The sequence below is a fragment of the Ictidomys tridecemlineatus genome, chromosome 11 (assembly GCF_052094955.1).
Source record: "Ictidomys tridecemlineatus isolate mIctTri1 chromosome 11, mIctTri1.hap1, whole genome shotgun sequence".
Lineage (NCBI taxonomy): Eukaryota > Metazoa > Chordata > Mammalia > Rodentia > Sciuridae > Ictidomys > Ictidomys tridecemlineatus.
Window position 1 is genome coordinate 25,348,800 of NC_135487.1, and position 12,320 is coordinate 25,361,119.

Consider the following 12,320-nt stretch of genomic DNA (forward strand, 5'->3'; position numbering starts at 1 on the left):
CAGCATCATAAAAAAAAGAAACGAGAAAAGCCAGGTGCATGGCACACACCTATAATCCCAGCAACAAGTGGGGAGGCTGAAGCAGGAGGATCACAATTTCGAGGCCAGCCTCGCCAACTCAGCCTCACCCTGTCTCAAAGTAAAAATGAAAAGTGATGGGAATATAGCTCAGTGGTAGAGCGCCCCTGGGTTCAGTCTTTAATACACACACATACACACACACACACACACACACAGAACAAAAGAAACTGTCAGGAGGTAAAAATAATTTAAGAACATTGGACTGGAGATGTAGCTCAGCACATGCTTGAGGCTCAGGATTCAGTCCCCAGCATGGCAAAAAAAAAAAAATAAGACAGGTGGACTGGGGTTGTAGCTCAGTGGTAGAACACTTGCCTAGCATAGGTGAGGCACTGGGTTTGATCCTCAGCACCACATTAAAAAATAATAATAAATAATAAAGGTTAAATAATAATAATGTTTTTTGTAGTTGTGTTTGGACAGAATGCTTTTATTTGTTTATTTTTATGCGTGCTGAGAATCAAACCCAGTATCTCACACATGCTAGGCAAGCGCTCTGCCACTGAGCTACAACCCCAGCCCAGGTTAAATTCTTGACAAGGCAAAAAAAATAGAAAAAGAGAAACCAAGGAACTGGGAGAAGCCTCACAGATTCAGAAGTGGATACATAGCATCGTGTTATACGCAAGAGAACACCAAGATTTGGGAAACCAGCTCCCAATCTGCATGACTGTAGAATTCCAATGAGATCAATTCTCTGTATTTTTTTATGCTCTACCACTGAGCTACATTCCCCTTTTTTTACTTTGAGACAGTGTCTTGCAGAGTTGTCAAGGCTGGCCTCAAGTTTGTGATCTTCCTGCTTCAGCCTCCCAAGTCACTGGAATTACAGGCATGTGCCACCCCTCCTCGCTTCCTTCTCTTCATGTTATAATTGGAGTTATTGGATTAAAATCAGAAGTCTCAAATTGGCAGCCTAATTCCAGTCTGCAAATAATCCTTGACTGGTGTTCAAAATATTATTAGTTGCCAACATTTAAAAAACCAGAAGTTCTTATATAAAAATCCAAATTGTGTCTTCTGTTGAAAAATGAACTCTGACAACTCCACAGTGATCCATCAGTATTCCTTCACAGCTGCCATCCAGGAATCTCTGACTCGGTAGTGGCAAGGTGTGGACGTGCTCCCTGCTGGGGGTTGCTCACAACTTCAAAGCAGTCCAGGCCAGATATGAGAAACTTGTGCCTTCCAAGCCAGGCATGGTGCACCACCTGCAGGCCCAGCTACACTGGAGGCTAAGACAGAAAGATCCCTTGAGCCCAGGAGTTCAAGACCAGCCTGAACAACCTAGAGAGATCTTCCCGCAAAACTAACAAAAACAAAGTGCTGGTAAGGACAGAACATATTGCTGTGTTCAGCCTGATACAATGTCGGGTTGTCAACTGAAACAGACATTTCACTCTAAACACTCCTCAGAACTCAACAGCTTGTAAGAGGAAAAGATGCCCAGAGCACTACACTTAAGCATCAGAAATGAAGAGGTAATGGGCTGGAGTTGTAGCTCAGTGGTAGAGCACTTGTCTTGCAAGTATGAGGCACTGAGTTCAATCCTAGCACCACATAAAAACAAAAGGCAGTGAGTCAATCTACAACTAGAAAAAAAAAAAAAAAACAAGAAATGAAAAGGTAAAACCCAAGGGTGTTCTGGTTACTTGCTCAGGGACAGGATGGCAAGAGGCATATATGTTGAAGTACTTTGCATGGTTTCCTTGTTTCAGCTGTCGGATTATTTGACAAATTCCTCTTGGCTGCTGATACTTCCATATGTTGCCGATTCTTTTAGGAAATTAATTAATCTGGCAATGCCAGGAAGGGGGTGACCAATTTTACAATGTTGGGTAAAACATCCTAGGGCCAGCGGTGTAGCTCAGTGGTAGAGTGCTTGCCTATCCTGTGCTAGACCCTGGGTTCAGTCCCCAGCCCTGCAAAACCCAAAATAAACAAATGAAAAATCCCATCATGGGCTGGGGATGTGGCTCAAGCGGTAGCACGCTCACCTAGCATGCGTGCGGCCCGGGTTCGATCCTCAGCAGCACCACATACCAACAAAGATGTTGTGTCCGCCGAGAACTAAGAAAGAATAAATAAATGTTAAAATTCTCTCTCTCTCTCTCTCTGTCCCCCTCTCTCACTCTCTAAAAAAAAAAAAGAAAAGAAAAATCCCATCATAAAAGTTGCTTCTACAGTTCTGTGGTCTGTAAAGGACTTTGCAATGACTTTATAGAACAGCACTTTTCTTGTGCTTTTCTCTATTAAAATATTTCCCTTTAGGAATGATGTTTAGGTTGAACATTTCTTTATAATTATGAACAAAATAGACATCTGCGGTTTAGGATTATGAACCCTAATGTGATGTCTGATTTTCATCTGCAACACATTTTATTTTTTGTTTTTTTATTTTTTTCAGTTGTAGATGGATACAATACCTTCATTTTATTTATTTATTTCTATGCAGTGCTGAGGATCAAACCCAGTGCCCCATATATGCTAGGCTGCAAGCGCTCCACCAGTGAGATACAGACTCAGTCCCATTAAGATACTTTTTAGGGGCTGGGGATGTGGCTCAAGTGGTAGCGCGCTCGCCTGGTGTGCATGCAGCCCGGGTTCGATCCTCAGCACCACATACCAACAAAGATGTTGTGTCTGCCGAGAACTAAAAAATAAATATTAAAAAATTCTTTCTCTCTCTCTCTCTCCTCTCTGTCTTAAAAAAAAAAGATTCAATTTTAGAAATAGCCTAATTCAAAAGTACTTGAAATGGCTAAATGTATAATATTACTCTACTACCATATATTTTGCTAAACAGGATTTGGATATTTGCTGCAAAACAAAAACAAAAATAAAAAAAGAATATAGGAACAGTTTTGAGGGAGGATAGAATAAATAAGAACAGGTAGGAAGGAGCCTAAAAGGGAAGGGAACAAAAACTGTAAATTTATAGTTCATTTTTACAGTAGTAGGGATTAACCCAGGGCTTGTACTTGCTAGGCAGGCACCCTACCACCAGGTTATAGCCTCAGCCCAGAAAACTCTAATTTTAAATCTGGAACTTCTATTGAACACACTCACCTTTAATCCCCAAGCCTGTTTTCCTCCAACCCTGAAGTCTTAAGAGAAAAAAAAAAACAAAAAAACTTGAAAGTATTGAGTCTAGATGATTAATGCCTGCATACATTGCTTACAAAACATATTTTCTTTAGACTAAATAAAGCAAAGGGAAATTGTGTTGGAGACTTACAAATGATATGGATCTATTTCAAACATTTAGCTAGAGATCCTGAAAAATCCAGACACCAAGATCCATCCTTTGTTCCATGATTGAGAGTTTACAAAGTTCCTTTAAAAAAAAAAAGCCCAAGACCCCAAAATCATATATCACATGCTACACTCCTCCCTTTGAGTATGTATCCTGCTCTATTTCTGGCTTTCCTGAATAAATCTCCTCGATTTCCTAAATAAATCTGGGTACCTCTTTTTTTTGTGTGTGTGGGAGGGTGGTATGGGAATTGAACTCAGGGGCAATGGACCACTAAGCCACATCCTCAGTCCTATTTTATATTTTATTTAGAAACAGGGTCTCAGTTGCTTATTGCCTCACTTTTGCTGAGGCTGACTCTGAACTCACTATCCTCCTGCCTCAGTCTCCCTAACGGCTGGGATTATAGGCATACGTCACCACACCCAGCTGTGAGCCTCTTTTGATGTGTCCTGAAATTCCTTTTAGTGGTATAAGTCAAGAATCTGCCAGGATGCCAGGCATGGTGATGCACATCTGTAATTCCAGTGGCTCAGAAGGCCGAGGCAGAAAGATTGCAAGTTTGGGGTCAGTCTGCGTAATTTAGTGAGACCCAATCTCAAAAATTAAGAACTAGGGATATAACTCAGTGTATTACAGAAGAAAAAAAAATCTGCCAGGGTCAAATTGAGATCCCCTTTTTCCTTCTGAGAAAGGAATCTCTTCAGACCCCTATCTGGTGACAGATGCTGTACCAGACAGAATTTCAGTAAGCACCATCTTTCACATTGTTTTCACTTGCTGTTTGTATGTGTATGGGGTGGGGTATTGAGGATGGAACACAGGGGTACTATACAAGGGACTTACATCCCTAGACCTTTTTAATTTTTATTTTAAAACAGAGTTTCACTAAGTTGCCCAAAACTGGCCTTGAACTTGCAATCCTCTTGCCTCAGCTTCCTGAGGAGCTGGGAGTACATGCATGTATCATGAGCCTAGTTTTACCTGTATTTTATACAAATGTAGAATTAAGATTATATAACCATCTTTATAATTTTTTCTAATTTATTTGTGCTTTTATAAAAAATTAGATTATAAAATTTTGCAATCTGTGGTATCCCTTTGAATAGTTAAAAAAAAAAAACATATATAGGGCTGGGGATGTGGCTCAAGCAGTAGCGCGCTCGCCTGGCATGTGTGCGGCCCGGGTTTGATCCTCAGCACCACATACAAACAAAGATGTTGTGTCTGCCGAAAACTAAAAAATAAATATTAAAATTCTCTCAAAAAACATACATATTAACAGATGTTAGCTAAATCATTAATAAAAATTATTACTGGGGCTGGGGATATAGCTCAGTTGGTAGAGTGCTTACCTCACATGTACAAGGCCCTGTGTTCAATCCCCACCACCACAAAAAAAAATTATTATTACTATTGTCTCATTAGGGCCCCTTTTTTTAAATATATTTTTTAGTTGTAGGTGGACAATTCCTCTATTTTATTTTTATGTGGTGCTGAGGTTCAAAACCAGTGCCTCATGTGTGCTAGGCGAGCACCCTACCACTGAGCCCCAACCCCAGCCCCTCATTACGGCCCTTTATACATTAATTTGAAAATCTGCACAAAAATATAACACTGTTAAGTGCAGCAAAGCTACTTACTTTCCATTCATTTTAACCAAGGAACTGTCCTTTCTTATGGAAGAAGGGTGGGCTTTGAAGATTAGAAGGGCAAATTGTGGGAAGAAAAAAATCATCATTTCAAGTTCCAAAACAAATGATCTGGGCTGTGTAGTTGAGGCAGCAGTTATTTCTCTCTGATTAGTATGCCACTCAAAACTAGTTCAACTCCCAAATCTTAACCCTCCGCAAGGTCCCAACATGAATTTATTTGGCCACAGACCAGAAAGTACAAGGCCAGCAGAAAAGTAATCTTCTTTTCATTTGTATTATCTACAACTATCAAAATGCATAGTGAGGCAGGATGCAGTGGCTGCAGCTAATACTTGTAATTCCAGCAACTTGGGAGGCAGAGGCAGGAGGATCACAAGTTTGAAGCCAGCCTCAGCAACTTGGCAAGACCCAGTCTCAAATGATAAAGAACAAAAGGGTAGGGATAACAAAAAAGAACAAATAGAATTTCTTTTAAAGAAAGAAAAAAAGAAGGGTAGGGGACTTGCAGGGATGTAACTCAAAGGTGGAACATCCTTGGGTCCTTGGTACTGCAAAAAAAAGAAACGGTTTACATCATTTTTCTTTTTCACTTCTCAAATTTCTTGCTTCATAGTCAATGTTTCTAGGATCCTCCATAACACTTAAGAAAGCTACCTGGGGATATAAAAGCTAGGGATATAAAGCTAAGGATATAGCTCAGTTGGCCGAGTGCTTGCCTCACATGCACAAAGCAATGGGTTCAATTCCCAGTAACACACACACACACAAAAAAAAAAAAAAAGAAAAGAAAAGAAAGAAAAGAAAAGAAAGAAAGAATGTTGTTTGGATGCTCAGGTTCCACAAATCTAAAGAGTGAAGGTAACCCACTGAGGAAGCTACAAGAAGACATAAGCCAGTCATGCATACTCTTTTCTTCTGAGATGTTCATTAACAGACCTGGCAGCTTTATCTAAAAGCACCATTCCCAGAACAAGGCACATATTGAACAGAAGAATAATATATATTTCTGCTGCACATGAAGAGGGGGTAATGCTGTTCGTTCATATAATGTGTATGTCCTGTGCAAGGTTTCCCTAGGGCATATGGTGCCCCTTCTATACTATAGGAGTCCACACAACCACAAAACAGTCTTGAAACTGCCCACAAGTTTTTGCAAAAAATAAACCCCCTACTCTGGTTCAATAAATACATAAGTCCACCAGTGAGAGCTGAAAGCATTCCCTCATGAAGAAAGGGTGTGTTATTCTGACGACCTCTAGGCTACCCCGCCAGGCTTCTGCTCAGCTGATATTTCTTTCTTTCAAATGATAAATGTCATCTGGTGTAAATTTCCTGTCAGCAATAGAAAGAGAAGAGTTTTGAGTTTGACATCACTTGGAGCTTTCATCACCCGCTCCGTAGCAAAAAAAAAAGACCTTCCCGGTAAATGCACTAGGGCCATTGCCAAGAATTCGCAAATACCGTCAGAAATTCTTCAGCAGCACATTTACACGCTGCAGCATGGTTTAAACTTACTGAAAGTACTAAATATCACAAGGACAAAGCAATTTCTCTGTATTCCTAACACGAAATACCGGAACACAGTGCCTTTTTGGTTATGGTTGTGCTGTACTGGGGCTTGAATCGTGGGCTCTGCCTGGGCTAGTCAAGTGCCCTGCCACTAAGCACCATCTCCAGCCCACTTCATTTTATTTCATCTGAGTCTTGTTAAATTGCTAAATTGCTCAATTGCTCAGGCCGACCGTTAGCTTGCATCCTCCTGCCTCAACTTCCAGAGTGGCTGGGATTACAGGCGTAAGCCATCACACCCCCAACGTTTATTTTTTCTACGCACTGCATTTTTCATCTTGTCGATACGTAAGATTGATCAAAATTAAAACGTTCCGTTCCTAAATCACGCCGCTGCGTGGTCCAGCGCCCCCAGTCTCCTGCATCCGCGCCCCGACTCCCAGCCGTTTTGTTCCCAACTGGGGGCCGCCGGCGCTCCGCGCGGTGGTTGCCTAGCAACCGGAGGCCAAACAACGGAGAAGCTCGGAGAGGGGGGTTTCTGGGCGAGCTGGGAAAGGAGGTGAGAGACTGGGCGAGAGCCGGCAGCGGGGCACACACGGAGGCCCAGCCACCCACTTCTTCCCCAAAGAGCCAGGGTATTCACTGAAACCCCAAATGAGGATCCTGTGCAGGGCAGGGTTCGGCTGGGCACCAAACTCCAACCCCAGCTCCTCCCACCCGCCCCTCCTCCTCCGACCCAGGGCAGCGGCAGCGAGCGAGGCACCGGGCCCAGAGGGCTGGAGCGCCCCCCACCCCTTGACGGGTGCCAACTTCGGTGCGCCCTGGAAAACTGGGCTCCTTCTCCTAGCCCGCCCCCAACCCCACGCCGGGCCTGGCCCGCAGCCGCGGAAGAAATAAAAGAAAGCTCAGAGGGAGGGTTGCTGGAAGTAGGGGTGGAAACTGGATTAGGGGCTATTTTCCTGCCAGCCCTCTTCCCCTTAGGCACTTGCCCCCCCCAACATACACACACACACACACCAGGGACTCCTTTCTCTCCTTTTACCTGCTCAGGAATTGCAGATCCAGGGCCTAGGATCTGGGGGTGGAGGGGTGGAGGGAACCTAATAAAAGTTAAGCTCCGCGGGGACTGTCCCCCAGTAGGTTTCCTGTAGAAAGGGGCTCAGAAGAAAACAGGAGCATGGCCCTTGGAGCAGGCAACTGAGCCATTCCACTGACGTCTCCTGCACCTTGCTTTTCCCAACACAGGTGGTGTGTCTTGGAACAGGTCGGGGGTTTGGGACTCACCACCCCGCACCATGGCCACATTCAGTGTCAAGCCAAGTCAGCGCTTCCAGCTGCCGGACTGGCAAACTAATAGCTACTTGCTGTCCACCAATGCGGAGCGGCAGAGAGATGCTTCCCATCAGATCCGTCAGGAGGCCCGGATCCTCCGCAATGAGACCAACAACCAGGTGAAAGCCCCAGCTGGGTACCCCGCCCCCAACCACTATGCCATTGAGCTACATTTGCAGACCTTTTCATTTTTTATTTTGAAACAAGTTCTCATTAAATTGCCTAGGCTGACTTTAAACCTGTGATCCCCCTGTCTCAGCCTCCCCAAGTCTCTGGAGTTACAGGCATGCACTGATATCTTCTTTATCTTGCTCTCTGTCTTCCAGACTATTTGGGATGAACATGACAACAGAACTCGACTGGCAGAGAGGATTGATACTGTCAACCGGTGGAAAGAGATGCTGGACAAGTTGCTGACTGACTTAGATGCTGAGATTGACGCCCTGACACAGGCAGGGGATCAGGGCTGGGTACCAGGACACTCTGCTGCAAAGATCTCCCCTCCTTCCCACTTCTGGGTCTGGAAACCCTTGATGGGCGCATGGATGACATGGTCATCTGAGTCACTCAAGAGTTCTCTGTTAAAAGTGGGGATAAAAGCTACCTCCCAATGCATGACTCCTCCAACCTCCTGAACCCCCTCTTTTCTAGATGAAGGAATTAGCAGAGCAAAATCTGCAGGCCAAGAACCTACCAATGGATGTGGCCATTGAATGCCTGACCCTTCGGGAGAGTCGGCGAGACATTGACTTTGTGAGGGATCCTGTGGAGACTGAGCTGCGAAAAGAGGTGGAGGTCATTGAGGCCACCAAGAAGGCATTGCAACAGAAGATCAACCAGGCCTTCGAGCAACTCTGGTGAGGCAGAGACTGTCATCTGTATGTTCACATGCACTTGAAGGCTTCCGTGAATGTGGAGCACAGGTTTGGGGGTTCATAAGTAACTGGCTCCAATTCATCCCCTTGTCCCTCCTATGCTTGTCAACTGGTTGATTGTGGCACTTTCCCCGCTGCCTGGATAGTCTCAGAATACTTGTCAAGAACCTGCTCTAGACAATCATTCTAATTCATGCAGAAGCAGGGGAGCTGAAGCCCATTTCCCAGCACCCTAAGTACCTTATTGTCGTGTTCCTGGTGACAAAAACACTCAGGGTCACTCCAGGGGAACTGGGCTGCACAAAATACCCACACAAGAGACAGAGATAAGTTTTTCTTTGGAGGTCCTGTGACAGCTCCTTTGACCTTAAGGGTCCACAGAAAGAGAGAGCCAGCAAGCGTTGACCCTTTTATTGAAGAGAAGCCATTCAAATGAGGCAAGGGGTCAAGTTTCAGGGGACTGAGTCTAGCTTCATGATGTCTGCTGTCAGCAGATTGACCGACCTCTAGGAAGGCCACACTCAAAGGCAGAGCAAGAGAGGGGGACACACAAAGGGCGTTGCCAAAGAACATTCTATCCCAAACAGGGCAAAGAGGTAGTATCACAAAGGAACAGGTAAGCTTAGCTCGATCCATGGGGCTGCAGGAAGGCATGCCTATGCATGAAGACACATTCTGCTACCTCGAGGATCAGGGCAGTGTCCAGGCCACTAAGAAGTGACCAGGGAAGGAAAATGCTAGTCATTCAGCGTGACGGCCTCCCACACCTTATCATGTGTATGCGTGAGGCTTCGTGAGTGCAGCCACATACAATGCACCCCATAGGTGTGTGTACACACTTGGGTGTCACTATTCTGTCTGTGGGAGGCTCATCCAGCTGTGCTGGTCTTTAATCTCAGCAGCAGCAGCAGCTCCACTGTCTTCTGCCATGCACAGTCATCTCAGCCTCCCCATCCTTCAGTGTCGAGGTACAATGAGAGCTGCATGTGGGGCCTCAGGAGAGGCTCCTGATGGAGTCTGCTCTGTGTCCAGCCTCCTGCAGGAAGTCCAACAGCAGCTCAATCTTGACCATCGGGGCAAAATGGAGACGCTGGAGATCGACAGAGGCTGTCTCTCTCTCAACATAAAGGCCCCAAACATCTCTCTGAAGATTAATCCTGCACGTGTCCCCAAGGGGTAAGAAGTGTGTTTCCATCAGTGCTCACCCCCCCACATTCATAGGCTCCACACTGCAACATTATTATTTCCTGTCACCTGCAGCTCCACCACCCTCCAGCAATGGGATGACTTCAGTCAGTTCAACAAGAACCGAGCAGAGGCTGAGATGAAATCAGCTACGGAGCTGAGGGAGGCCATCGCCCTAACTATTGCGGAGGTGAGTGAGCCCCCCCACATGCTGCTGCTCCACAGCCAACAGATGGAATCAGTGTGCTCTCAGCCTGTACTTTATGTTGCCTGTTGACCACATGGCACCCCTCCCCTCACTTAAGCAGCAAGAACTTGAGCTTCTATGCCCTACCCTTGCATGGTATATTTCCTGTCCTGCAGACCAACAATGAACTTGAAGCCCAAAGGGTTGCAACAGAATTTGCCTTTCGGAAACGGCTGCAGGAAATAGAGAAAGTGTACAGCGAACTTAAGTGGCAAGAAAAGAACGTGAGTCTTCACCGGGGCCTGGCCTCCTACTATGGGGCAAGGAGCCAGACTCCCTGCCAGGAAACCCTGGACTGGGTGCTCAGCATGAGTTCCACTGGTGAAGACCAGTCACTCTGTCCCCCACAGACTGTGGAGGAGATTGCTGAGCTGCAAGAGGACATCCGGCGCCTGGAGGAGGATCTGCGCAGAAAGATTCTAAACCTGAAGTTGGTCCACACCCGGCTGGAGTCCAGAACCTACAGGCCCAATGTGGAACTCTGTAGGGACCAGGTTCGAGGGCATAGCCCCCCTTGCTGAGGTTTGCTCAGGATCACCCCCAGCATATATTCCTGTGGAGCAAGGGTGCTGGCCTAGGGCAGCCCTTAGGTCATAGGCTGAAGGACAGCCTGGCTAACCTGGAACTCACATGATGCCCCTCTGCCTCCAGGCACAGTATGGCCTCACTGATGAGATTCATCAGTTAGAGGCAACCATCCATGCCTTGAAGCAGAAGCTGGCACAAACACAGTAAGTTTGGGAAGTGGGCAAGAGGTATGGGGAGAGACTGAGAGTGCCCATGGGTGGGGGCCTCTTGATACCTGCGGGTTCCCCTGGACTGTAAGCTGGTGGGTGTGGTCCTGGCCTCCCAGCCTCATGCAGGAGTGGTGGGTTGTTGATACTTCCTCCCCAGGGATGCTCTGGATGCCCTGAACAAGCACCTGGCCCGGCTGCAGGCTGACATTGCTTGCAAGGCTAACTCCATGCTGCTTGACACCAAGTGCCTGGACACGAGACGCAAGCTTACTGTGCCTGCTGAGAAGTTTGTACCTGAGGTGGACACCTTTAACCGCACCACAAACCGCATCCTGAGTCCACTCAAAACCTGTCATTTGGAATTGGAATAGTATAGACGGAGTGGGGGGTAGGAGTTTGATGGGAAATGGGTGGGGGAAGAGAATGAGACCTAATAAATATGTAGGCTCTCAAGTCAGTTCATTCTCTGCTACTCCTACATGCAGACAGAAAGTGAAAGGGTTCCTTTTTAAAAATATTTTTTTTTTAGTTGTAGATGCACAAATACCTTTATTTTGTTTATTTTTATGTGGTGCTGAGGGTGGAACCCAGGGCCCCACATGTGCTAGGCAAGCGCTCTACTGCTGAGCCACAACCCCAGCGCTCCCACCCACAAAGGTTTCTTGACCCTCCTCTGTGTGGAGGAGCAAAGATGCAAACATCAGCTCCTCAAATTCCACATTCTAAATCCAACTCCTTCCTTTTCAGAGAAAATCTCTCAACACCCCCATGGGCTCTAGCAGCTGGCCCCAACCCAGTTCTGCCCTAGCTGGAACCTTGCATACCTTTTTTTTTTTAAGTTGTTGATAGATCTTTATTTTATTTATTTATCTAGGTGTAGATGAACACAATACCTTTATTTTATTTTTTTATGTGGTGCGGGGATTGAACCCAGTGCTTCATACATGCTAGGCAAGCACTCTACCACTAAGCCACAACGCCGGCCCCTGTTTTATTTATCTATATGCTGTGCTGACACTCAAACTCACTGCCGCACACATGCCAGGCAAATGCCGCTGAGCGCCAGCCCCAGCCCCGTGCCTTGCATATTAGCCTTTTGATGCCCAGGGGAGCGCCGAGGCTAGGGTCACAGCAGGAGGGCATGGAGGACCGGGTGGGCCAAGAGCTAGGGCTGCCCGGAGAGGGCCGGAAGCAGGGGTGCCCGCCCATGGGAGGCAGTGTCCTGGAGCGACTTGATGGTCTGGCTCAGTACCTGCCCCTCGGAGACCCTGTAGTGGCCGTCCCGCCCCACTGTGAGGCCATTAACAAGTACGGAGAATATCGGGCACCAAAGCGAAGCTGGCGGAGACGGAGACTGCGCGGTGCTGAAACTCTGACCGCTAGGTGGCGCTGAGGATGAGGGCGACACGGAGGCTCCAGTCCACCAGGGGGCGCTGTGGGCCG

The 12,320-nt window shown here is 46.5% G+C and overlaps 1 protein-coding gene across 1 annotated transcript; it reads left to right on the plus strand.

The window, feature by feature from the left end:
• Window positions 1-4,367: 4,367 nt before the first annotated feature.
• On the plus strand, window positions 4,368-12,205 carry Tekt2 (tektin 2). Its single transcript, XM_078025919.1, has 9 exons — window positions 4,368-7,952; window positions 8,160-8,285; window positions 8,485-8,690; window positions 9,741-9,884; window positions 9,969-10,083; window positions 10,257-10,364; window positions 10,491-10,634; window positions 10,792-10,871; window positions 11,035-12,205. Exons 1-9 carry the CDS (start codon window positions 7,797-7,799, stop codon window positions 11,246-11,248), a joined length of 1,293 nt encoding a protein of 430 aa, XP_077882045.1. The 5' UTR covers window positions 4,368-7,796; the 3' UTR covers window positions 11,249-12,205.
• Window positions 12,206-12,320: the final 115 nt, after the last annotated feature.

Excerpts from the sequence above, each read along its gene's own strand:
- Tekt2 (XM_078025919.1), top strand. The coding sequence starts at position 7,797 with ATGGCCACATTCAGTGTCAAGCCAAGTCAGCGCTTCCAGCTGCCGGAC. Across the intron at positions 7,953-8,159 it reads GCAATGAGACCAACAACCAG|ACTATTTGGGATGAACATGA; the intron begins GTGAAAGCCCCA and ends TCTGTCTTCCAG. Across the intron at positions 8,286-8,484 it reads AGATTGACGCCCTGACACAG|ATGAAGGAATTAGCAGAGCA; the intron begins GCAGGGGATCAG and ends CCTCTTTTCTAG.